The 27,820-nt window shown below is 41.7% G+C and overlaps 1 protein-coding gene across 2 annotated transcripts in view; it reads left to right on the top strand.

The window, feature by feature from the left end:
- Positions 1–27,820, top strand: part of SERAC1 (serine active site containing 1) — a 284,627-nt gene that overhangs the window by 173,627 nt on the left and 83,180 nt on the right. For both annotated transcript variants that reach the window (XM_044289309.1, XM_044289308.1), the window contains exon 12: positions 6,626–6,764. In XM_044289309.1, the coding sequence (XP_044145244.1) occupies positions 6,626–6,764 (139 nt within the window). The remainder of the gene's footprint in view (positions 1–6,625; positions 6,765–27,820) is intronic.

Here is a 27,820-nt window from a genome sequence, read left to right as displayed (position 1 = left end):
TTTTTATTGTGAAAAAATGTAAATAATACATAACAAAGTATCTATTTGGTATCACCGTATCCATACTGACCTGTAAACAGTGGGAAAAAAAAATACAAATAATGGACCTGCTTTTTTTTTTGTCTGCTTGTCCTGAAAAAAGTAATAAAAACTTGTTAATAAGTTTAGTATACTCTAAAACGATGCTATTAAAATAAAAAGACAACGGGTCCTGTAAAAAACAAACCCTCATTCATCTACATTGAGAGAAAAATAAAATAGTTATGGCTTTTGGAATGTAATGTTAATAAGATAAAAACAAGTTGTTTGATCCAAAATAGGTTGAACCTTAAAGGATAACTGTCACACTTAGACCCTAATTTCAATTTTCATATATGTAGTTACTAATAACATGATGTTCCAGAATCAGTTACTATTAGACTGACTTACCCCATATTTAATAGTAACCAGTCTGCATAAAACTGCAATTTCACTATTCAGTTAAGATGGCCGCCACTTAGGGTTGGGCGATATACCGGTATCACGATATACCGCGGTATTAAAAAAACGGCGATATGGCGATATCGCCGTTTCCTAAATACCGCTGTATTTTGTGACGTCATCAAAGAGGTCAGCGCACATTGTGCGCTGACCTCTTCTAAACGTGCGTCCGCCCGCTTCTAACAACTCGCCTTCAGGAACTGACTGATCACTTACCGCCCGCCCCTGCACCTTGCTCTTCCTCTCGCTCCTGGCCTGCCTCCTTCTTGCTCCGCCTCCCTTAGTCAAGTCTCCACCCACCATCTGACATCATCACCGTCGTCACCCACCAGTGACGGGCGCCGTGTGAGTACTGTCTCTGGAGAGACTTTTCCTGCGGCTGCCTCACTAGTGCGTTCTGTCTGATGACAAAGTTATAAACTTACTACTTCCCGCAGCGGCCGCCCCGGCTCTCTCTCCTCCTCGCTCCCATAAGACCTTATTATAACGCTCCTTGTGGCCCCCCCCATACAGTGCAACGCCTCCTTGTGGCCCCCCCATACAGTGCAACGCCTCCTTGTGGCCCCCCCATACAGTGCAACGCCTCCTTGTGGCCCCCCATACAGTGTAACGCCTCCTTGTGGCCCCCCATACAGTGTAACGCCTCCTTGTGGCCCCCATACAGTGTAACGCCTCCTTGTGGCCCCCATACAGTGTAACGCCTCCTTGTGGCCCCCCATACAGTGTAACACCTCCTTGTGGCCCCTCATACAGTGTAACGCCTCCTTGTGGCCCCCCCATACAGTGTAACGCCTCCTTGTAGCCCCCCATACAGTGTAACGCCTCCTTGTGGCCCCCCATACAGTGTAACGCCTCCTTGTGGCCCCCCCATACAGTGTAATGCCTCCTTGTGGTCCCCCATACAGTGTAACGCCTCCTTGTGGCCCCCCATACAGTGTAACGCCTCCTTGTGGCCCCCCATACAGTGTAACGCCTCCTTGTGGCCCCCCATACAGTGTAACGCCTCCTTGTGGCCCCCCATACAGTGTAACGCCTCCTTGTGGCCCCCCATACAGTGTAACGCCTCCTTGTGGCCCCCCATACAGTGTAACGCCTCCTTGTGGCCCCCCATACTGTGTAACGCCTCCTTGTGGCTGATCCCATACAGTGCAATGTCTCCTTGTGGCTGCCCCCATACAGTGCAACGTCTCCTTGTGGCTGCCCCCCATACAGTATAACGTCTCCTTGTGGCTGCCCCCCATACAGTATAACGTCTCCTTGTGGCCCCCCATACAGTATAAAGTCTCCTTGTGGCCCCCCATACAGTATAACGTCTCCTTGTGGCCTCCCGTACAGTATAACGTCTCCTTGTGGCCCCCCATACAGTATAACGTCTCCTTGTGTTTTTTTTCTTTTAAACAGGTATTTATCGCGATATATATCGTTATCGCGATAAATTTTTTAATATCGTTATCGTCTGAATATTTTTGATATCGTCCAACCCTACCGCCACTGCCCTCACCCTGAGGCTAATCTCGCCTGCCCTCACTAGCCAGTAACAATGGCCACCCAAAAGTGTCAGTAACCAGAGCCCTCCCCCCTAAAGGGTTAATCTCCTGCAGCACAAAGGGGTCCTCTTACCACATGTTGCTTTCATTTGTACACTGAGCAGATGGCAGATCTCCCTTCCCTGTTGTGCACAGCATTAACTCTGCATTGTCCAGCTCTGCTGAGTAAGGGAGCGTCTGCCAAGCGCAGGGACAGGGATAAGTGCACACAGCCCAGGCACTGTTATTAGCTGCTGGGGAGGACCTGGCTTTAATCATTTACTTACAGTCCCTGGCTGTCAGGAATGTGACCTTGCACTCTGCCTGCTTCTGGGTCCTTCAACACATAGAGGGACCATGCACAGCAACCCTATTTTAAGCACAGGTAAAAGTAGGCAGTACAGGGAACAAAAATGTGGAATTAAGGGGTAAATGAATACACAGTGAAAAGTTGAAATAGGGCCACCAAGGAGATATTGATCACCACAATCCAATACTGAAAAAAAATAAAAAAAAATACAACAGTTATCCTTTGAGAAGAACACAGAATGCTTTTCATTAACAGCATTATTCCAACAGAATTTCTATGTTTAACAAGTGTGCAGGAGGTCAAAATAATTTGTTTTTGTACAGGTCTGGTGACAGTCATGAGCGGCATGCTATATCGCTGTAATTGCCCTGGTCTATTCTGATTACAGAGTCGGATCACATTCACAGTCCATACTTCTAAACATTCAGCAATGTGTAATAGCTGAGAAGAAAGTTGAATTTCAAGTTAGCATCTCTGGCAGCATTTATCTCCATTGATATTCCTAGCAACAGCAATATACTGTATAATTTCTCATAACTTTATTCTTTTTGAGACTGTTAAGTTAAAAGACTGAAAAGTAGGAGTATATACTCCAGAGATACTGTAAAATTATAATACTAACCGCAGCATTTCTATGGATTTATTCTCAGCTATTTTATATACAGTCAGTTCCATAAATATTGGGACATCAACACAATTCTAACATTTTGGGCTCTATACACCACCACGATGTATTTGAAATGAAACAAACAAGATGTTCTTTAACTGCAGACTGTCAGCTTCAATTTTAGGGTATTTACATCCAAATCAGGTGAACGGTGTAGGAATTACAACAGTTTGCATATGTGCCTCCTACTTGTTAAGGGACCAAAAGTAATGGGACAATTGGCTTCTCAGCTGTTCCATGGCCAGGTGTGTGTTATTCCCTCATTATCCCAATTACAATGAGCAGATAAAAGGTCCAGAGTTCATTTCAAGTGTGATATTTGCATTTGGGATCTGTTGCTGTCAACTCTCAAGATGAGATCCAAAGAGCTGTCACTATCAGTGAAGAAAGCCATCATTAGGCTGAAAAAACAAAACAAACCCATCAAAGAGATAGCAAAAACATTAGGCGTGGCCAAAACAACTGTTTGGAACATTCTTGAAAATAAGAAATGCATCGGTGAGCTCAGTAACACCAAAAGACCCGGAAGACCACGGAAAACAACTGTGGTGGATGAACAAATAATTTTTTGCCTGGTGAAGAAAACACCCTTCACAACAGTTGGCATGATCAAGAACACTCTTCAGGAGGTAGGTATATGTGTGCCAAAGTCAACAATCAAGAGAAGACTTCTCCAGAGTGAATACAGAGGGTTCACCACAAGATGTAAATCATTGGTGAGCCTCAAAAACAGGAATGCCAAATTAGAGTTTGCAAAACGACATCTATAAAAGCAGTGGCGTTAATACAGGGGTCGCAGTTGCGACCAGGCCCGGCACTCCAGGGGGCCCGGCGGCCTGTGGACCCCTGGTCTCTCCATTAGTGCCACTGAAACTCAAGCGTGGGCCCGCGGCAGCGGCAAGTGACGGAGATGAACGCTTCCATTGTGGAAGCGTTCATCTCCATAGTGATCTGTATCGCCATCCTCAGGACAGCGATACAGATAGCTGTGCTGCGGCCGGGCAGGGGAGGGAGGCGTCTCCCTTCCCTGTTCCTCTGATAGGATGCCGGCACAAGCCCCGCAGCCTATCAGAGCGGTGCAGGCGGCGTGATGTCGCGCCGCCTGAGCCATACAGCATGGGACACAGGCCAGAAGAGGCCTGCATCGCATCGCTGCTAAGGAGGTAAGTATAAGGGTTTATTTTTTTTTTTTATATAGCGGACTTTACTGGGACATGAGGGGGAGGGGGGTGGTGCTTACTGGCATATAGAGGGGGGGTTGGCACTTTATACTGGCAGATGAGGGGGGGTTGGCACTTCATACTGGCAGAAGAGGGGGGTTGGCACTTCATACTGGCAGATGAGGGGGGGTTGGCACTTCATACTGGCAGATGAGGGGGGTTGTCACTTCATACTGGCAGATGGGGGGGTTGGCACGTCATACTGGCAGATGAGGGGGGTTGTCACTTCATACTGGCAGATAAGGTGGGGTTGGCACTTCATACTGGCAGATGAGGGTGGGTTGGCACTTCATACTGGCAGATGAGGGGGGGTTGGCACTTCATACTGGCAGATGAGGGGGGTTGGCACTTCATACTGGCAGATGAGGGGGGTTGGCACTTCATACTGGCAGATGATGGGGGGTTGCCACTTCATACTGACAGATGAGGGGGGTTGGCACTTCATACTGGCAGATGAGGGGGGGTTGGCACTTCATACTGGCAGATGAGGGGGGGTTGGCTCTTCATACTGGCAAATGAGGGGGGTTGGCGCTTACTGGCAAATGAGGAAGGGGTGGCACTTCATACTGGCAAATGAGGGGGGTGGCACTTACTGGCAAATGAGGGGGGGTTGGCACTTGCATTTGATACTGGCACACAGGGGGTTTTGGAACTTGATACTGGCACATGGGGCGGTTGGCACTTGATACTGGCACATGGAGGGTTGGCACTTGATACTGGCACATGGGGGGGAGAGAGGCACTTGTTACTGGCACATTATTGGGGGCACTATTGGGGACCACAGGGCACAGTATTGGAGTAGTAGGATGTTTTATCCAGAAGATAGTGGGATGATGGAAAAGTAGTAAACTAAGATTTTTTTTTCTGTCAAACTGCAGAGATTAAAAATGGCATAAAAATGGTGGTCTGGTCTGAAAGGAGAAGATGAGGACAGAGAACATCTATATCAAAGGAGACGTCACTGGATGTAAGAGGTACGGGCGCGATTTATGGGTGGGGCTGTGTGTGGGTGTGGTTTGAGGGCGGGTGGGGACACAGGGGCCCCATAATCTCCTATTGCCCGGGGAAATGCCCCTCCCGAGACCGGAGGGGGGGGCCCATGGATCAGTTTTGCATCGGCGCCCATGGATTGTGTGTACGCCACTGTATAAAAGCCTTCACAGTTCTGGAACAACATGCTATGGACAGATGAGACTTGTACCAGAGTGATGGGAAGAGAAGAGTATGGAGAATGAAAGGAACTGCTCATGATCCTAAGCATACCACCTCATCAGGGAAGCATGGTGGTGGTGTTGTCATGGCATGGGCATGTATGGCTGCCAGTGGAACTGGTTCTCTTGTATTTATTAATGATATGATTGCTGATAAAAGCAGCAGGATGAATTCTGATGTGTTTCGGGCAATATTATCTGCTCATATTCAGCAAAATGCTTCAGAACTCATTGGATGGCGCTTCACAATGCAGATAGACAATGACCCAAAGCATACTGCAAAAGCAACCAAAGCGTTTTTTAAGGGAAAGAAGTGGAATGTTATGCAAAGGCCGAGTCAATTACCTGACCTGAATCCGATTGAGCATGCCTTTCACTTGCTGAAGACAAAACTGAAGGGAAAATGCCCCAAGAACAAGCAGGAACTGAAGACAGTTGCAGTAGAGGCCTGGCAGAGCATCACTAGGGATAAAACCCAGCGTATAGTAATGATTCCAGACTTCAGGTTGTAATTGACTGGAAAGGATTTGCAAGCAAGTATTAAAAAGTGAAAGTTTTATGATTATTATTCTGTTCCATTACTTTTGGTCCCTTAACAAGTGGGGGCACATATGCAAACCGTTGTAATTTCTACACCGTTCACCTGATTTGGATGTAAATACCCTCAAATTAAAGCTGATAGTCTGCAGTTAAAGCACATCTTGTTTGTTTCATTTCAAATCGATTGTGGTGGTGTATAGAGCCCAAAATGCTAGAATTGTGTCAATATCCCAATATTTATGGACCTGACTGTATATAAAATAGCAGAGAATAAATCCATAGAAATGCTGCGGTTAGTATTATAATTTTACAGTATCTCTGGAGTATATACTCCTACTTTTCAGTCTTTTAACTTAACAGTCTCAAAAAGAATAAAGTTATGAGAAATTATACAGTATATTGCTGTTGCTAGGAATATCAATGGAGTTAAATGCTGACAGAGATGCTAACTTGAAATTCAACTTTCTTCTCAGCTATTACACTTGCTGAATGTTTAGATCCATTATGGTGGTGTATAGAGCCAAAAATGTTAGAATTGTGTCGATGTCCCAATATTTATGGACCTGGCTGTATCCGTGCCCTTTTTTGCATACAGCTCATTGTGTCTTTTTCTTGAGGCCTGTCATATTAAGGATATCTGTTTTTTGTATTTCCAAAAATTCCATCTGTAGCCAGCCTATAAAAGCAGATGTTCTATTTGTCCATGGTCTGCTGGGAGCAGCCTTCAAAACCTGGCGCCAACAAGATCGCGATCAACCACTGGATGAAAGTGCTGCTCAGGAAGAAGACTATACAGAATGTTGGCCAAAGGTCAGTTTCATCACTTTGTTTACCTAGATTTACTATAATTATAGGGTCAAAATCTTATTTATAACGAAATGATAAAAAATATTTTTTAAACAATCAGTATAATAATAGGATACTTTACTGCTACATCCCAAATTAATTCCTGTGATCGCTTGATAAATCGTGTGAGATTCCATCACAAATAGATGCCCTGTGTTACCAGATCCTGATCACATTTGAATGTGTACACTACATGGGGAGCTTTCCCTGTAACTAGGGGCTGCTATGTCAGCAGGGTTGGATTATTCAAGTGCTAAGTGAGACCTCCACCCCAAGACTGTCTCAGAGGTCTCTCAAGAGGTGAACAGATTCTTCATACATATAGTAGTAGACACACAAGTCTAAATAGTGTACTGTATATTTTAGACATTTTTGCTAAATTTTTCAGCTTATTAGATGTAATTTTTCCTTCCAGAGTAGGGGGGGGAAAGTCAGTGCATCTTATAGGGCGAATACTAATGAGCGCTTCAATTATGGCAATGCTTTATTAATAAAATGGAGTAGGACGCCGCTATTGCATCCACGTTTTAATGCGTTGTCACAGCACCAGGTCTAAAGTGTAATCACGCAATAGTTTTCCCATATTTAAATTTAACAGGTTTAGCTTGATCCGGATCGATATTGTAATGGTATCAAAGTGTTGTTTGCAGAGAGGTACAGTTGTGTTCAAAATAATAGTATGTTAAAAATTTGAATAAAGCTCAAAATCCTTCTAATAGCTTTTATTTCCATACACACAAATGCATTGGGAACACTACACATTCTATTCAAAATCAAAACATAATTTTTTTTTTTTTATTGTGTTATTCCTCTAAAATTTATAAAAAAAAATAGCAATGTTTGTATTCTTCTTTACAAACTCAAACATTTACTATATAAACTAAAAAAATGTTTGAAGATTTTGCTTTCTTTTGAATCGCTTAACTAACATTTAGTTGTATAACCACTGTTTCTGAAAACTGCTGTACATCTGTGTTACATGGAGTCAACCAACTTCGAACAGGTATTCCAGCCCAGGATGATTGGACTATATTCCACAGTCCTTCTCTATTTCTTGGTTTTGCCTCAGAAACTGCATTTTTGATGTCACCCCACAAGTTTTCTATTGGATTAATATCCGGGGATTGGGCTGGCCACTCCATAACGTCAATCTTGTTGGTCTGGAACCAAGATGTTGTACATTTACTGGTGTGTCTGAGGTAATTTTCTTGTTGGAACACCCATTTCAAGGGCATTTCCTCTTCAGCATAAGGCAGCATGACCTCTTCAAGTATTTTCATGTATTCAAACTGATTAATGATCCCTGGTATACGATAAATAGGCCCAACACTGTAGTATGAGAGACATCCCCATATCATGATGCTTGCGCCACCGTCTTCACAGTGTACTATGGCTTGAAGTCAGTGTTGTCTGACAATCTTACTTTCATCAGGCCACAAAATGTTGTACCATTTCTCTTTAGGCCAGTCAATGTGCTCTTTGGCAAATTGTAACCTCTTCAGCACATGTCTTTTTTCAACAGTGGGACTTTGTGGGGGCCTCTTGCAGATAGCTTGGCTTAACATAGGCGTCTTCTAATTGTAACAGTACTCACAGGTAACTTTAGACCTTCTTTGATCTTCCTGGAGCTGATTTTTGGCTGAGTCCTTGCCATTTTGGCTATTCTTCTATCCATTTGAATGGTAGTTTTTCTCTTTTTTCCACGTCTTTCAGGTTTTGGATGCCATTTTAAAGCATTTGTGATCATTTTAGCTGAGCAGCCTATCATTTTCTGCACTTCTTTATATGTTTTCCCCTCTCCCAAAAACATTTTAATCAAGGTACGCTGTTCTTCTGAACAATGTCTGGAACAACCCATTTTCAGAATTTCAGAGAGAAATGCACTGTAACCAGCATGTACAACATTTGCTGCCTTCCGTCCTTAAATAGGGGCAATAATTGCCACCTGTTTTTCAAAGAATGAATGACCTCACTAATTGAACTACACGCTGCTATTATTTTGAACATGCCCATTTCAATTAGTGATTTAATTACACAGAATCAGCAGCATGCATGTTATGACTGTTGGGTCTGTTGGATTTATATTACTCTACTACACCTGCTAGTAAATTATTTGCCATGTAGAAATATCATTTCTACCAAAAACAGTGATTGATCAGGTAAGTGATGTCTGACTGTCATATTTTGAACACAACTGTATATAGTCCAGCCTGTTACACTTCTGCGTAACTATTACACCATTTTTGCCGCTTTTGCCACAGTTCTTGAAAGCTGTACGTAACTATCGCCAACAAGTTGATGCGGAATGATATCGGTATAAACAAACATTGTATAAAATCCGGCTTTGATATCGTGGTGAATTTTTCTCTTTATAGGTAAAGAAGAGTTCTCTTTCGCCAAAACTAAATCATCATCGTCAGCTAAAACATCAACAAAATGTTCTAAAACAGGCAAGCCAGATTCGTTGTAGCAGAAAACTATGTGCTCCGCGTCTACATACTTGTTCGAGCAATCCCGCGAGTACCCCTGAAGCCCCAATTTATTGCCTAACTTTTCACCAGGCATAAACCTGTATAAGATTGATTTTGTTACATAAACGGTTCTGTCAATCTCGTCGTATCTCAGACGCAATTGATCAGACGGTATTGTTATAGAATCAAGTTTGTTATTAATGGCTTTGATAAGTTCGTTCATATTAGGGTAATAACCCAATTTAACCAAAAAACTCTCTGACAGGTTCATGGCGCCAGGCGACGTAGAATACACCATCGCCGGTCCCAAAGGTTTCCACATATGAGGGTACTGAATCTCTACTAAAGCCACTTTATAAGGACCGCGAAGATGGGCGGCTTTTGCTAATTTAGTGGTGTAATCGGCAATGGTATTTTCAGAGTAAAGTTTGGCGGAGGCGTTGCAGGGTAGCGTAATAAAAAAAGAGCCGTCTTCCATAGTTTACATGCTCACCAACTGCTTTTTTGGAACCCAAAAGTTAAACTTTTCAGGGTAACCGACCCACTTTACAAAATACTGTGTTTTTTTCCCTAACCATCTTCTTTTTCCCAATTTTTTTCGATTCGGTAAACGCGTCGTTTGTCAAGAGGTACTTTATGGACTTCTTCCGCGTAAAACGATCCTTCAATGAGCTGTTCGGCTAGGTCTTTCAACTTATACAGGGGTCTGAGGCCCCTAGTGTTTACAGTGTAAATGGTAAATATCTCATCCGTATAGGTTTGTTCATAGCCCTTAGCGAATGCCCCCTTATAGTGTACAATTCTGATGTAGTCGCCTATTTTTAATAACGATTTAACTTTTTTAATAGCAGCGTAATCGCCGAAGATATTTTTCCAAATGGTTAAAGTTCTCTTTTTGTTACATAAACAGGTCGACACCTTATGGTTCTGTGGTACGTGCGATTATAACTATACACCAGGTCTTGTATCTTGTCAATGTATCTGCATGTGTTTTGTTCTCTAACATTCTTGTTTTCAGCGTACTAAACGCTCCACCAACGATGTTTTGACGTCGTTGATGTATTTTAAAGTCTTCACAAAGTTTTCTCATAGGTTTGTTTATAAACTGTCAACCTTGATCCGTCTGAAGCTTCCTGGGGGACTGTCCGCTTAACGTAAATATCTCTTCAAAAGCGGCTGCCACTGTCGCCCTGGTTTTATTGGAAAGTCCAGACACCCAAGCATATTTCTAAAGAATATCAACGACCGTCAGCAAGTATTTTACATCATTATTTTCTTTAGAAAAATCTATCATCAACACAAGATCGGCTTGCCATTGGTCATCTATAGACACCACAACTTTGTTTCTTTTAAATGATTTTTTAACCGGTTTGTGCAATGTGTAAGTATCCTTGTTGTTAAACCAATTTTTTACAGCGTCTTTTCTTACTCCAAATTTTCGAACTTCTCTGAATAAGGTTTCAACGCCGCCATAAGAACCGAGAGATTTTGGCGTGTAGTACTGTTTTCTCAATATTTCAGCGTTTGCAGTCATTTTAGCAACGTTTTCAAGTACCTGCTGTCCCTGGTGCGCCCCCCCGGTTTATGCAATTTTAACTAATCAAGATAGTGTATTTATTGTAAAAAAAAACAAGTGACAAGGAAGCACTTAAGAAGCTGGAGGAAAACAAAAATATAGTAATCAAACCGGCGGATAAGGGAGGAGGTATACAGACGTGGACAAAATTGTTGGTACCCTTTGGTCAATGAAAGAAAAAGTCACAATGGTCACAGAAATAACTTTAATCTGACAAAAGTAATAATAAATTAAAATTCTATAAATGTTAACCAATGAAAGTCAGACATTGTTTTTCAACCATGCTTCAACAGAATTATGTAAAAAAATAAACTCATGAAACAGGCATGGACAAAAATGATGGTACCCCTAGAAAACACAGAACATAATGTGACCAAAGGGACATGTTAATTCAAGGTGTGTCCACTAATTAGCATCACAGGTGTCTACAACCTTGTAATCAGCCATTGGGCCTATATATATGGCTCCAGGTAATCACTGTGTTGTTTGGTGATATGGTGTGTACCACACTCGACATGGACCAGAGGAAGCAAAGGAAAGAGCTGTCTCAAGAGATCAGAAAGAAAATTATAGACAAGCATGTTAAAGGTAAAGGCTATAAGACCATCTCCAAGCAACTAGATGTTCCTGTGAGTACAGTTGCACATATTATTCATAAGTTTAAGATCCATGGGACTGTAGCCAACCTCCCTGGACGTGGCCGCAGGAGGAAAATTGATGACAAATCTAAGAGACGGATAATCCGAATGGTAACAAAAGAGCCTAGAAAGACTTCTAAAGAGATTCAAGGTGAACTTCATGCTCAAGGAACATCAGTGTCAGATCGCACCATCCGTCGTTGTTTGAGCCAAAGTGGACTACATGGGAGACGACCAAGGAGGACACCATTGTTGAAAACGAATCATAAAAAAGCAAGACTGGAATATGCCAAACTACATGTTGACAAGCCACAAAGCTTCTGGGAGAATGTCCTGTGGACAGATGAGACAAAAATCGAAGTTTTTGCCAAGGCACATCAGCTGTATGTTCACAGACGAAAAAATGAAGCATATCAAGAAAAGAACACTGTCCCTACTGTGAAACATGGAGGAGGCTCTGTTATGTTCTGGGGCTGCTTTGCTGCGTCTGGCACAGGGTGTCTTGAATCTGTGCAGGGTACAATGAAATCTCAAGACTATCAAGGAATTCTAGAGAGAAATGTACTAGCCAGTGTCAGAAAGCTTGGTCTCAGTCGCAGGTCATGGGTCTTGCAACAGGACAATGACCCAAAACACACCGCTAAAAACACCCAAGAATGGCTAAGAGGAAAAAATTGGACTATTCTAAAGTGGCCTTCTATGAGCCCTGACCTCAATCCTATTGAGCATCTTTGGAAGGAGCTGAAACATGCAGTCTGGAAAAGGCACCCTTCAAACCGGACACAACTGGAGCAGTTTGCTCATGAGGAGTGGGCCAAAATACCTGCTGAGAGGTGCAGATGTCTCATTGACAGTTACAGGAAGCGTTTGATTGCAGTGATTGCCTCAAAAGGTTGCGCAACAAAATATTAAGTTAGGGGTACCATCATTTTTGTCCATGCCTGTTTCATGAGTTTATTTTTTTACATAATTCTGTTGAAGCATGGTTGAAAAACAATGTCTGACTTTCATTGGTTAACATTTATAGAATTTTAATTTATTATTACTTTTGTCAGATTAAAGTTATTTCTGTGACCATTGTGACTTTTTCTTTCATTGACCAAAGGGTACCAACAATTTTGTCCACGTCTGTAGTAGTGTTGAATAGAGACACCTATGAAAAACAAATGCAACATTATCTAGGGGATCTCACTACATATAAAAAATTGAGATGTGATCCTACAAATGAATATAGAAAACAACTACTGACTCTTTTGGATAGGGGCCTGAAACAAGGAGTTCTGAACAAAAAAGAGTTTGACTATTTGAACAACCATTATCCAAAAATCCCTGTTATAAAATCCATAAAGATGCTAAAAATCCGCCAGGAATGCCTATTGTGTCTGGCGTGGACTCTATTACTAGTAGAGTATCGGAATATGTGGATTCCTTTTTGCAAAGGTATGTCCCCAAGACCAAATCCTATCTTAAGGATACAGGACAATTGCTTGACCTATTACGGGATTTTAGTGCATTGACTGACAATACCTTTCTTATGACAGTGGATGTCACGTCCCTATACACAATTATACCTATTGAGATTGGTTTACAAAGTGTTAAGTTTTTTATGGATCAGGATGAGCAGATAAAGGAGATTCAGAGGGTTTTTATTTTGGATTATATTACTTATTGCTTGGAACATAATTATTTCTGGTATGGAGAAGATTTTTATGTGCAGGTTTCGGGAGTTGCAATGGGTGCAAAATTCGCACCTAGTTTTGCAAACCTGTTCATGGCTTACTGGGAATATAATTATATTGATTCAAAGTCTTACATCCCTATGATAAAAGGCACTCTTTGTTAATGGAAGAGATATATCGATGATTGCCTGTGTATCTGGCAAGGGGATGAGTCATCTATAAAAGATTTTTTGTCTTATATAAATGATAACAGCTGGAACATTGTTTTCACTGAAAATATCAGTAAAGACAAAGTCCAGTTTTTTTAGATCTTGAAATTTCCCTGAATAAAGATAAGATCCACACTATCACATATTTTAAACCCACTGATAGAAACAGTTATATAGATAAAAGTAGCTTCCATTATGATCCATGGATCAATAACATCCCTAAGGGTCAATTCCAACGGATTAGACGTAATTGCACTGATCAAAGTATCAAAGATGTCAGTAGGATAAAAAATAAAACAGAGGTTAATGAAGATAAATATAATTTTGCTTTCATGACCACTTATTTAATTTTTTGCCCACAAATAAAAAAAGTTATCCCCAAAAATTGGAATATACAAAAAAAGATCCAGTAATTGGTGATTCTGTACCTTGTCACCCCCTTTAATTTTTAGAAAAGCACCTAGTTTGAGGAATAAAATGGTGCACAGCTATATTGGAAAACAGCCCAAACCCAGTGTTGTTACAGACCGGTTCACATGGTGCTGTTTTTGCAGTGGGTGTAAGAATAGAACTAGTGCGGATAAAAAGACCAGGAATGCCAATAAAGTTATAGTGGGGACAGATAAAAATGAGTTCAGAATCAAAGGGAATATGAAACAGCGGGGGTCATATATGTTCTGGAGTGTCCCTGTGGCTTATATTATGTGGGGAGGACCCTTCGTAAATAAAAAATTAGGATTGGTGAACATATTAGAAATATAAAAAAAGGTTTCCCATAGTGTTTCTGTACATTTTAAAAACATTCACCAAAAGAATCCGGCTGGTCTAAAATTTTTAGGGGTGGAAAAAGTGACAGGATTCTGGAGAGGAGGCGACCCAGTCAAACAGATTAATAAAAAAGAGGCACAATGGATTTTTGACATTGATTGTCTCCAGCCTAAGGGGCTTAATATAGAGTGGGATATTAGGGCAGCGATGTAGCTTTTTTGGTGTCTACGATAGTATTCCAGGGATTTTTTGTGGCTCCTTTTTTTAATGTATGCGATTGTTTATACAGGTCCTTCTAAAAAAATTAGCATATTGTGATAAAGTTCATTATTTTCTGTAATGTACTGATAAACATTAGACTTTCATATATTTTAGATTCATTACACACCAACTGAAGTAGTTCAAGCCTTTTATTGTTTTAATATTGATGATTTTGGCATACAGCTCATGAAAACCCAAATTTCCTATCTCAAAAAATTTGCATATTTCATCCGACCAATAAAAGAAAAGTGTTTTTAATACAAATAATTATGTTCAGTTATGCACTCAATACTTGGTCAGGAATCCTTTTGCAGAAATGACTGCTTCAATGCGGCGTGGCATGGAGGCAATCAGCCTGTGGCACTGCTGAGGTGTTATGGAGGCCCAGGATGCTTCGATAGCGGCCTTAAGCTCATCCAGAGTGTTGGCTCTTGCGTCTCTCAACTTTCTCTTCCCAATATCCCACAGATTCTCTATGGGGTTCAGGTCAGGAGAGTTGGCAGGCCAATTGAGCACAGTAATACCATGGTCAGTAAACCTGTGAGCAGGTGCCAGGTCGTGCTGAAAAATTAAATCTTCATCTCCATAAATCTTTTCAGCAGATGGAAGCATGAAGTGCTCCAAAATCTCCTGATAGCTAGCTGCATTGACCCTACCCTTGATAAAACACAGTGGACCAACACCAGCAGCTGACATGGCACCCCAGACCATCACTGACTGTGGGTACTTGACACTGGACTTCAGGCATTTTGGCATTTCCCTCTCCCCAGTCTTCCTCCAGACTCTGGCACCTTGTTTTCCGAATGACATGCAAAATTTGCTTTCATCCGAAAAAAGTACTTTGGACCACTGAGCAACAGTCCAGTGCTGCTTCTCTGTAGCCCATGTCAGGCGCTTCTGCCGCTGTTTCTGGTTCAAAAGTGGCTTGACCTGGGAAATGCCGCACATGTAGCCCATTTCCTGCACACGCCTGTACACGGTGGCTCTGGATGTTTCTACTCCAGACTCAGTCCACTGCTTCCGCAGGTCCCCCAAGGTCTGGAATCGGTCCTTCTCCACAATCTTCCTCAGGGTCCGGTCACCTCTTCGCGTTTTCTGCCACACTTTTTCCTTCCCACAGACTTCCCACCGAGGTGCCTTGATACAGCACTCTGGGAATAGCCTATTCGTTCAGAAATTTCTTTCTGTGTCTTACCCTCTTGCTTGAGGGTGTCAATGATGGCCTTCTGGACAGCAGTCAGGTCGGCAGTCTTAACCATGATTGCGGTTTTGAGTAATGAACCAGGCTGGGAGTTTTTAAAAGCCTCAGGAATCTTTTGCAGGTGTTTAGAGTTAATTAGTTGATTCAGATGATTAGGTTAATAGCTCGTTTAGAGAACCTTTTCATGATATGCTAATTTTTTTAGATAGGAATTTTGGGTTTTCATGAGCTGTATGCCAAAATCATCAATATTAAAACAATAAAAGGATTGAACTACTTCAGTTGGTGTGTAATGAATCTAAAATATATGAAAGTCTAATGTTTATCAGGACATTACAGAAAATAATGAACTTTATCACAATATGCAAATTTTTTTAGAAGGACCTGTATATTAGATATCCTGTTTTTTTCTTGTGCTTTTGATTTTTGTGATTTTCCATGTTTGTGATTACCATGAGAATGTCTTTGCATGATTATTATACTCTTTTAATGTTGGATATGGAATTTTATATGTTAAGGTTTTTACAGAAGTGATGTATTATTATGAATGTATTTATGAACTTTTATATAGATGTTTTTTTATATGTGTTTTATATATGTATGTACCTTCATTGTTATGTGGGATACTTTGAAATAATATGGGATCATTGCCTTTGTTAATGACCTGATAAGGTGGTTTGCCAGACATGATAGGGTTAATTCCTGACAGGGAAGCACTTGCTTAGGTGCATAAATAGACACCGGCACTTACCTATGTAGAGCCCCTGACGAAGCCTCTGGGCAAAACCTGGGTCGGGCATTGATATTTCAGAAGATTTTATACGCTGATTTCTAGCGGTGCTGTTGTGAGTATAATAAAACCTTTAATCTTGGACATATTCACAGGTACTGCACTATATTGCTGATCTTTTGAAGGGTCATCGCTGTCCTGTGAAGTTTCGGTCGGCAGTGTGGCGTGTGCCTGTGGGGAAGTTTTTTGCGTGGGATGATTTAAACTGCGCTTTCCTTTAACAAGGCGTTTCTAAACTATATCTCCTTTGAAGCGCGGACCTGGACTGGTTTATTGATTGGTATGTGATAAGGAGGTTGGATCGACTCCTATTTCCAGGACTGCTGCTTAGTTTGCGACTTTGACACATAGAACTATTTATTTCTCCTTTCAACGTTAACCAAGCCATCTGTAACAAAGTTGGCGTTCTTTTTTTTAGGCAATGAAGAGCCGCGCGTTAACACTGGTGTTGTTGTTACGAATAGCTGCTGACTATAAGGGGTACAAACCGCTTCAAAAGGTTCACTGGGCAACCCCCTTTTTAAATTATCGTAAAGTTCTCTTGTTCTTGTATTACCGATGACAGTTGATGGTTTTAAGGCGTTTTAGCCTTAAGCAAACTGTGACTCTGCGTCGCGGTGCGAGTCAGGTCGATGATGTTGGATCCTGGTATAACTTGATCTTTGTAAATGAATTCACCCCTAGCGTTCCAGTACGGTTTGTTACCTGATCGTCGCAGGTTGTTCAACAAAAGTTCAGCATTTTTCCTATACCTTATATTAACATTGTCAAGTATCTCTTTAACATCGTCTCTGCTAGAAGATTCATTTGTCAATTGTTGTTGATCGGATTTCGGTTGCGTAATCTAAGTTAAGGTTGACATTTCTTTACCAGCCTATTTGTTGAGCATCAAGTATGTCTGTAACACAGTAGTGTATCTCTTAATTTTTTTCATCATCTGAAAGGTCATTTCTGTGTAGTATTTCTCTAATTTCGTCATCTAAATGCTGGGTAGCGGTTTGGCGGATGTCTGGTGTTTCTACAGCTGTTTTTTTTAGCCGGTCCAACTCGTGTTTGGAAACCAGGAACATTTTCTCTGCATACTCCATTATGACCAACTGCCTCTATTAGCTATCAAGCTAGTGATTAAAGGTATTGCAAAACCGAGCAGCGAACCTATAAAACCACTGCTCTGGTTCACAATGCGCTTCTTGTCTTTAATGTGTGACTTTTATTGATTAATTTCTTTATAGCCTTGTGCCATCTTTTCATTTATTTATTTTTGTCGCTGTCTAAGAGGTATCTTTCCTTTAAGATTATTGAGAGTGACCTCGCCAATAGCGGATATCAAATCATTACTAATATTGATTTTCGGACAATCGTTTTCTTTTTTTACCATCTACGACTGATCCTGTTCGACATCTTTACAGGAGCAGCGACGCTACCAAGAATGACCGTCGAGATGCAAAATTTCACATTTTAGAGCTTCTATTTGACACATAGGCCACCGGAAGATCTGACGGGAACAAACCGGTTCTTAGCCTTAGTTCTTCAGGCGTGTCAGATCTTAAATCTACAAGTAAATAGCCGTAAGGCACGTGTGTAGCATCTTCAAAAGCTTCTAAAAAGAAATGTGTTTTATCGGGGTACATTTGCCGAGCCAATGTAATAACCTGTAATTTATCATGCAGAGTCTTAAAAAGGACCATGTATTTAGTGTTTAAATTTATGGTCCTGCTTTTCTTACCCTGACAGAAAACATTTTGAACGAGATATATGATGCTCAAATTTCTGTGATGTACGTTTTGTATTTCAAGATTTTTGCAAGCCGCCTCCATAAGATCATCAACAACTGCCAAATTTACTTTATCCGGCGGGAATAGGTCATTGTCTGTAAAATTTTGCGGTATTCCCTCGATAAACCTGCTATTTGTAAAAAAAAGGGTTAGCTCGTCATACAATTTCTGCCAACATGCATAAAACTAAATGACATTGTCAAGTTTGTGCGACATTAGCGTATCCGCTCGTATTAACAATTGTTTTACAAAAAACTCTTTCCGGAATTTGAGGGTCCTGCTAAAATACAAGAAAACGGGTTTTGAATCTGTACAGCCATGTTTAATAGCCGAAAGGTAACGTTGTAAAGTCCATCATAAGCTGTCTGTGTAGATGCACTTTTGCATTTTATGTAGCGGTCTTGTCTCTATGTCCCAACTCTTCCTATTTCTGAAAATGCTATTTTGCGCTATACCTATTGTTTTCTGTGTCTTGGGATCAGGATTGCGTGTTAAAATTAACAAGTCGAGTGTTAACGACATCGAAAGTTATACCCTTAACCTTCAATACGGTTTTCCCATACGTTTTTGGACTAGCGGGTATTTTACTAGCTAGTTCACTGAGAAAATCACCCAATGGCAGATTCCAGTCACCATCTCTACTTACGAATATGACGGAGTCTGGGTTGTGATAAAGACGGCGTTCTTGCCGTCTGTCTAGGAGTGTGTATAATTCGAGTCTGGCATAGGCGGTTGTAAAACAGGCTCGTCATCGATGAAATTAACCTCGGAGAGATCGTAGTGTGGTACAAACGCTAATTTGAAAAGCTCATCAGGATCCGTCTCGTCATCGATGAAATTAACCTCGGAGAGATCGTAGTATGGTACAAACGCTAATTTGAAAAGCTCGTCAGGATCCGTGACTATACTGGTACGCGGCAAGTTCGCGGTCCTTATGAAGTGGCGTTAGTAGAGATTCAGTACCCTCATACATGGAAAACCTTTGGGACCGGCAATGGTGTATTCTACTTCACCCGTCGCCATGACCCTGTCAGAGAGTTTTTTTGTTAAATTGGGTTATTACCCTAATATGAACGAACTGATCAAAGCCATTAGAAACAAACTTGATTCTGTAAAAATACCGCCTGATCAATTGCATCTGAGATACGACGAGATTGACAGAACCATTTATGTAACAAAATCAACTTTATACAGGTTTATGCCTGGTGAAAAGTTAGGCAATATATTGGGGCTTCAGGGGTAATCGCGCAATTGCTCGAACAAGTATGTAGACACGGAGCATATCGTTTTGTGCTACAATGAATCTGGCTTGCCTGTTTTAGAACATTTTGTGGATGTTTTAGCTGATGATTTAGTTTTAGTGAAAGAGAACGCTTCTTTACCTATAAAGAGAAAAATTCACCCCAATATTAAAACCGGATTTTATACAATGTTTGTTTATACCGATATCATTCAGCATCAACTTGTTGGCGATAGTTACATACAGCTTTTAAGAACTGTGGAGCTAAGCAGCTAAAATGGTGAAATAGTCACGCAAAAGTATAACAGGCCGGACTATTTACCTCTCTGCAAAACAACACTTTGATACCATTACAATATAGATACTCACGGATCAAGCTAAACCTGTTAAATTCAAATATGTGCAAACTATTGCGCAATTACACTTTAGACTTCGCGCTGTGACGACGCATTAAAATGTTTTCCCAGACATCCTCTCTGGATTGGACTAGAACTCACCAACCTTAAACCCTATACCTGGAAAGCATTGATTTGGTCAGCTTCTCCCATCCCTCAGGTTATACGTACTAACTCTATATTATCATACTATTCGTTATTGCTCTGGAGATCGGTCAGATTTAAATTCGCACTCCAATCTAAACCTTCACCATTGGAAAACCTGATGGGAAACCCTGCTTTCCTATCAGGTACCCAACCTCACATTCTGGATTGGTGGGCGACCAATAATTTGTGTGCACTACTTAAGTTCCTGACTAGAGGCAAAATGATTTCCATTACGGATTTCAAAGAGAGATTTTCTCCCCCTACTAGGGAATACCTCACCATGAACCAAATTTTTTCCTTTTTTAGATCACTGCTTCCATTTGGTCGATCTGTAGAGCTAACACCGTTTGAACGCTCAATTAACTATTTGTTATATAGACAGGGCTTGCTATCCAGAATGTATGAGGCCCTTAACTCAGTCCCTGAAGGTCATAAATTACCCAACATGAGAGTCTGGGAGGAGGATTTGAGTCGGGAATTCACATCCTCCAAATGGTCTGAATGTTCCATAACCCTTACGAAGGGCTCTTGGCAAGTTACACTGGCTGAGACCTCTATAAAAGTACTTCACAGAACTTACATGGTTCTTGCCGCCTGCACTGTATATATCCAGAGGTGTCCCCACTGTGCTTTAGAGGTTGCGGTGAGGTGGGGTCCATGCTGCATACGTGGTGGTCATGCCCTGTGGTTAAAAGATTTTGGGTCAAGGTGACTAATCTAATTTCATCAGTACTGGATTGCAACTACCCCATGACAGTGCCCTTCTGTCTACTGAGAGACAAACCACACTGGCTTCCTTATGCCAGATTCAAACTTGCCCAATTCATTCTTCTGGCAGCCAGGATCCACATTGCCTTTAAATGGCGTTCTGATTCACTATCCCTCCAAGCTGTTTTGGACAGGGTCAATAAAATTCTATTATTTGAGAAGCTATCAGCTATCCGCACTGACACATTCGACACCTTTGAGAGGGTGTGGGAACCCTGGTTATCTTCCTCCCATTCACCAGATATCCGATATAGTATTTCCCTTTGACCATGTTAAATCCCAGACGGATATGTGGGATTGATGCACTTCCTCTCCCTGCTTGAAAGTTTTTCATTCCTCTAAGAGTACATTGCTTAATGTGATATATACCATGTATACCACCAAGAGACATACTTGTTTTTTGTTACTTATTCTATCAATTACCTATGTAATTGTTTTCCTTTTCAACATGCAAAAATCCAATAAATGCTTTTTGAAACTAAAATGTTGTCCCAGAGCATGTACGGCGACTCAGATGCGTATACGCATTACTACATAGCGCAAACCGGTCATGGTTTGGACGGTTTTCATGGCGCAGAATTCATGCATGGTTCTGGGCTCGCTGGGTTATTTCGGGGTCTGTTCCGTCTAATCGTTCCCCTATTTAAGAAAGGTGTGGAACTTATAAAACTACACGTAAAAACAGCTGCCAGGAATATCGAAGATGTTGTCGCTATGGCAACGACTGCCATTATGGATTGATTAAATAGACCGATGCAAAGGCAGGAGGGCTCTGGCATCATTCAAATTCGGAGAAAACGCGGAAAAGAAAACGCAGCAGCGACAGCGGCATCCTACCCCCTTTTATGAATAAAGCAGCGCCGACTAAGAGACGTCGCCGCCAGAAAACAAGAAGCCGTTCACCGAGGGACATTTTCTAATTAAGCACTATGGCCTTAGTACATGACACATCCGCAGAGTATGCAAAATCTGAGTTGGATATCTTTCAAATACCGCCAATGCAAACAAGTATTGAAAAATCGTTTTATGTAGAGGTACAACAGATAGCGGCCATTTCCGACAACGCGCCTTTGTAGTTCTTCATCTCAGGCAGCGGTAAATATTATTACGACCTAAATAACACGCTGTTACACGTTGTCTGCAGAATTGTTAGCCTGAATAACACACACATACCTGACGGATCTTGCGTCGCCCTTATTAACTACCCTATTGCTAGTCTTTTTCAATTGGACATAACGCTCGGCGATACATTGATTTCAAGAAGCGACAACCTTTGCACATATAGGGCGTATATAGAGTCCCTAATAAATTATAATTCGCAAACTTTAACCCCTTAGGGACGCATGACGTACCGGTACGGCATGTTTCCCGAGTCCTTAAGGACGCATGACGTACCGATACATCATGAGTTTAAAACGCGATTGCGGCAATGCGGGGGTTAATTGGAACAGGATGTCACATCCTGTCATTCGGCGATCGCAGCAGACAGCAGGTGAATTTAGACCTGCGGTTTGCAGCGCTTTCTGCAGTTTCTGATCCCCGCGGTCCCTGACCGCGGGGATTAGAAACTTTAAAATGCCCTAAATATTGATTTTTCACCCCCCCTGCACCCCTGAATGATTTTATGCTGGCGGGTGTGCAGGGGGGTTGTTGCAGTCGATGCGGGAGGCGGGTGGTGCGGCAGGCGGGATCACGATCCCACGCCCGCCCCCTCTTGAATATTCATTGGTGTCCAGTGGGTATACCAGAGTGTTAGCACATTGCTGACACTCTGGTATAAACGGCAGACATCTGTGCTGTGATGTCAGCCGTTTAACCCTTTCCATACCGCGGTCCATACCGATGTATGGAAAAGGTTAACGGGGAGCTCCCACCCTCCTTCCCCTTCCTCGTCTGCTCAGCTGTGGCAGACGGGGAAGGTTCCCATGGCAACAGTACGCCTTCTCAGGCATCCTGCTGTCCATGGTGCTGAACAGATCTGTGCTAAAGGCATAAATCTGTTCAGACAAAGTGTGAGTGAAATACAGTACAATACACTATATAGTGTACTGTATTATACAGACATCATACCCACTGGATCTTCAAGAACCAAGTGGGTCTGGGTAAAAAAAATTGAAAAAAGTAAAGATAAAAAAATATTTATCACTAAATAAAAGTAAAAAATAAAAAATACACTACACATATTAGGTATCACCGCGTCCGTAATGACCTGATCTATAAAACGGTCATGTTACTTTCCACGCACGGTGAACACCATAAAAATAAAAACTATGAGGAAATTGAAATTTTGCCCACCTTACTTCCCAAAAAAGGTAATAATAGTGATCAAAAAAGTCGCATGTACGCCAAAATAGTACCAATCAAACCGGCATCTCATCCCGCAAAAATCATACCCTACCCAAGATAAACCCAAAAACTGATAAAACTATGGCTCTTAGTTGTTTCAAAAATGAAATCATTGTGTAAAACTTACATAAATAAAAAAAAAGTATACATATTAGGTATCGCCGCGTAAGTATCGACCGGTTCTATAAAAATATCACATGACCTAACCCCTCAGGTGAACAAAAAATAAATAAATTAAAACGGTGTAAGAAAAGACATTTTTAGTCATCTTACATCACAAAAAGTGTAGTAGCAAGCCATCAAAAGTCATATGCACCCCAAAATAGTGCCAATCAAACTGTCATCTCATCCCACAAAACATGAGACCCTACCTAAGATAATTGCCCAAAAACTGAAAAAACGATGGCGACTATGTTTAAAAAATGAAATCATTGTGTAAAACTAACATAAATAAAAAAATTGTATACATATTAGGTATCCCTGCGTCCGTGACAACCTGCTCTATAAAAATACCACATGATCTAACCTGTCAGATGAATGTTGTAAATAACAAAACAAAAAAAAGTGCCAAAAAAGCTATTTCTTGTTACCTTGCCTCACAAAAAGTGTAATATAGAGCAACCAAAAATCATATGTACCCTAAACTAGTACCAACAAAACTTTCACCCTATCCCGTAGTTTCTAAAATGGGGTAACTTTTTGGGAGTTTCTACTCTAGGGGTGCATCAGAGGGGTTTCAAATGGGACATGGTGTCCAAAAAAACAGTCTAGCAAAATCTGCCTTCCAAAAACCGTATGGCATTCCTTTCCTTCTGCGCCCTGCCGTGTGCCCGTACAGCAGTTTACGACCATATATGGGGTGTTTCTGTAAACGACAGAATCAGGGCCATAAATAATGAGTTTTGTTTGGCTGTTAACCCTTGCTTTGTAACTGGAAAAAAAATATAAAAATGGAAAATCTGCCAAAAAAGTGAAATTTTTAAATTGTATCTCTATTTGCCAATAACTCTTGTTTGCAAAATCTGTTTTGAATACCTTGAGGGGAGTAGTTTCTTAGATGGGGTCACTTTTATGGAGTTTGTACTCTAGGGGTGCATCAGGGGGGCTTCAAATGGGACATGGTGTAAATAAACCAGTCCAGCAAAATCTGCCTTCCAAAAACCATACTGTGCACCTTTCCCTCTACACCCTACTGTGTGCCAGTACAGTAGTTTACGGCCACATATGGGGTGTTTCTGCAAACTACAGAATCGAGGCAATAAATATAGCATTTTGTTTGGCTGTTAACCCTTGCTTTGTTACTGGAAAAAATGTATTAAAATAGAAAATTTGCCCAAAAAAAATCTAAATTCAGAAATTTTATCACCATTTGCCATTAACTCTTGTGGAACACCTAAAGGGTTAACAATGTTTGTAAAAATCAGTTTTGAATACCTTGAGGGGTGTAGTTTCTAGAATGGGGTCATTTTTGGGTGGTTTCTATTATATAAGCCTCACAAATTGACTTCAGACCTGAACTGGTCCCTAAAAAGTGGGTTTTTGAAAATTTCGTAAATATTTCAAGATTTTCTTCTAAACTTCTAAGCCTTGTAACATCCCCCAAAAATAACATATCATTCCCAAAATTGATCCAAACATGAAGTAGACATATGGGGAATGTAAAGTGATAACTATTTTTGTAGGTATTACTATGTATTATAGAAGTAGAGAAATAGAAACTTGGACATTTGCAATTTTCTTCAAATTTTTGGTAAATTGGGTATTTTTTTATAAATAAAAATGATTTTTTTTTTTTACTTCATTTTACCAGTGTCATGAAGTACAATATGTGACGATAAAACAATCTCAGATTGGCCTAGATAAGTCAAAGCGTTTTAAAGTTATCAGCACTTAAAGTGACACTGGTCAGATTAGTAAAAAATGGCCAAGTCCTTAAGGTGAAATAGGGCTGAGTCCTTAAGGGGTTAAGTGGCCCAATTTACAGCCGGCCTATTCTATATAAAGATACCGCAAGTCATCATAACCGGGCTCTCGGCGGCCGTAATGTCGGTTTCGCCAAGAGAGCTCAGTATACGACTTGCTCTAGAAGTGTTGAATTAACGAGACCCATTTACGCCGATATATTTAATCAGCCTAAATTAATACTGAACGAATTAGATCTAAAGATAAAGTTGACCAGAAACAAAACTACCTTCTTCTCCTATGTCTGCCGAGGTGACCCATTTTACAATCCAAATACAGCACGCGTCGTTGTTTGTCAAAAGAGTTCAAGTATTGCCCACTGTGAGAATCGGGCACAGTCGCGGTCTGTTATCCGCTAACGCAAAGTACTCTGTCGATCGTGCGTCACTTAAAGTGTATAGCATCCCCGCAGGCACTCGCATATCTAACTATGAGAATCTTTATCTGGGAAACATCCCAAAAACAGTAATACTAGCGTTTGTGGACAACGCATCATTTTCCAGGAATTACCAAAGAAATCCTTTGTGTTTCAATCACTATAATGTGAATTATGCAGCCTTTTATTTGGACAGACAACAGATACCCGCAAAACCATTTCAGCCTAATTTTCATGACGAATCAGCTGTTGGTGAATATATGTCGCTCATACACATTTCGGGGAAGCAAAAGGCTGACAATGCTTTATCCGTGGATCGGTCAGAATTTTGAATTTGAATTTTGAACGGGTATACTTTGTTTGTTTTTGATTGATCGCCGGATCAAGAACCTGGCAGACGTTTCTCTCTAGTAAAACCTGGAAAACTAAGAGCTGAAATTAGATTTGCTGAGCCGGTGCTAAACACTATTAACATGATCGTGTATTCCGTTCATGAAAAGCGCATTTTCAATAAAATGAATAATTATGAAATTACCTGCGTTATTTCACGCCCGACGCATATTTTAAGGTATACGTTGCTGTAATTGCGCACAAATGTGCCTACCCTACTGCGTTGTTGAAAAATGTACCGTGATGCGTCGTAAATAAAAACATTTGGTTTAACCGCTACCCGACCGCCTAACGCAGGATTGCGTCCTGCAGGCGGCCAAGTTATTCCTCTTGGACGCATCGGCGCGTCCTCAAGCGAGACGCGAGATTTCGAGCATAGCCGGCCCGCACATGCGCAGTGCGGGCCAGGAATCATCGCAGGAGAAGTTCGTCACCAGCCTGCCAGCCAATGATCATCGCTGGCAGGCTGGTGACTTTTAAAAAATCGAATCAGAAGCCATTTAACACTATATTTATAAATATAATGTGTTAATAGCTTCTGTGCTCTCTGCTGGTTCCTTTTCGTCGGTTGGTTCCAGCAGAGAGCACACATCACTGTGAGTACACCAAACACTACACATTTAGCCCCAGATCACCCCCCCCCCATCACCCCAATTAACCCCTTGATCACCCCTGTCAATCACTAGTGAAAGGGGAAAAAAGTGATCAGTGTAAACCGTCACTTTTTTTTTTCACCAGTATTGACTGTTAGGTTTTAAGTTAGTTTAGGCCCCTTTGGTAGGTAGTTAGCGTCGGTTAGCGCCCAGCCCACCGCACCGCAGTCACTGATTCGCTGATTAGCGTATCGCTAATCAGCATTGGTACTTTTATAGTATCTGTAAGTGATCAGAACAGATCACAGTCAGATCTATAATAGTATTAGTGTCACCTTAGCTCACCCTCCACCCAAAATGCAGTGTTTGCCCCACTGCGCAATCACTTCACAAGCGCTGCGGCAGTAAAAAAAAATACGTTTTGATATTTTTTATCAATCGCAGCGGCTTCCTGTACTTCGCTAGCCTCCCATTTGTAAGACAGGCTTGCTTTTTTTCTTGGGTAGTCTCAGGAAATACCCCCTAAATTTAGTTGACCAAATGGCAAGTAAGGGGTATTCTTCTGAAGAGGCCTACAGGCTTCTGACCCAGTTGGATGAGGAATGGGAACACTCATCTGACGAATCCAGCGGGTCAGAATACGAACCTGTAGAAAGCAGTGGCAGTCTGACCCAAAGTTCGGACGATGAGGTTGAGGTCCCTGATTCCACCAGGCGTACCCGGTGTCATGGAACCATGAACCAGACGTACAACAAGAGATAAGTGGAAATAAGAAGGCTTTATTGAAAATCAAGCTGTAAGGCAAAAGTTCAAACGGATGGCTAAACCGAAGCAGGGTCTTGCGAAGCCAGAGGTCAGGAACCAGAAGGGTAGTCAGACGAAGCCTGGATCAGGAACCAGCAGGGTAGTCAGACGAAGCCTGGATCAGGAACCAGCAGGGTAGTCAGACGAAGCCAGGATCAGGAACCAGAAGCAGCAGCAGTCTTAGAAGCATGTGAACACAGGAGGACCAAGCAAGGAACTGAAGCCACAGACCTCCTATATATATGAGCTAGGCATCCAGCTCCTCCCAGTGGGAAGGAGAAGCCGCAGGGTGGGAGGCTACAAGAAACCCAGAAACCAAGATGGCCGCCAGCACATGTCAAACGAAGGAGAACAGCAAGAAGGTAAGACCATGACAGTACCTCCCCCTCAAGGGCCCCTCCTCCGCGGAGTAAGGAACGGTTTCTGAGGGAAGCGTGCGTGGAAGGCTCGGAGCAAGGCAAGAGCATGGACATCTGCGGAGGGAACCCAGGAACGCTCCTCTGGACCATAACCACGCCAATGGACCAAAAACTGCACCCGACCGCGGACCAGGCGTGAGTCCAGGATATTGCTCACCTCATACTCCTCACGATTGCCCACTTGGACCGGACGAGGCCGAGGAACCGAGGAA

Source organism: Bufo gargarizans, chromosome 4, assembly GCF_014858855.1.
Source record: "Bufo gargarizans isolate SCDJY-AF-19 chromosome 4, ASM1485885v1, whole genome shotgun sequence".
Taxonomy (NCBI): domain Eukaryota; kingdom Metazoa; phylum Chordata; class Amphibia; order Anura; family Bufonidae; genus Bufo; species Bufo gargarizans.
Note: the sequence above shows the minus strand (reverse complement) of the source record. Positions and strands in the feature narration are given on the sequence as shown.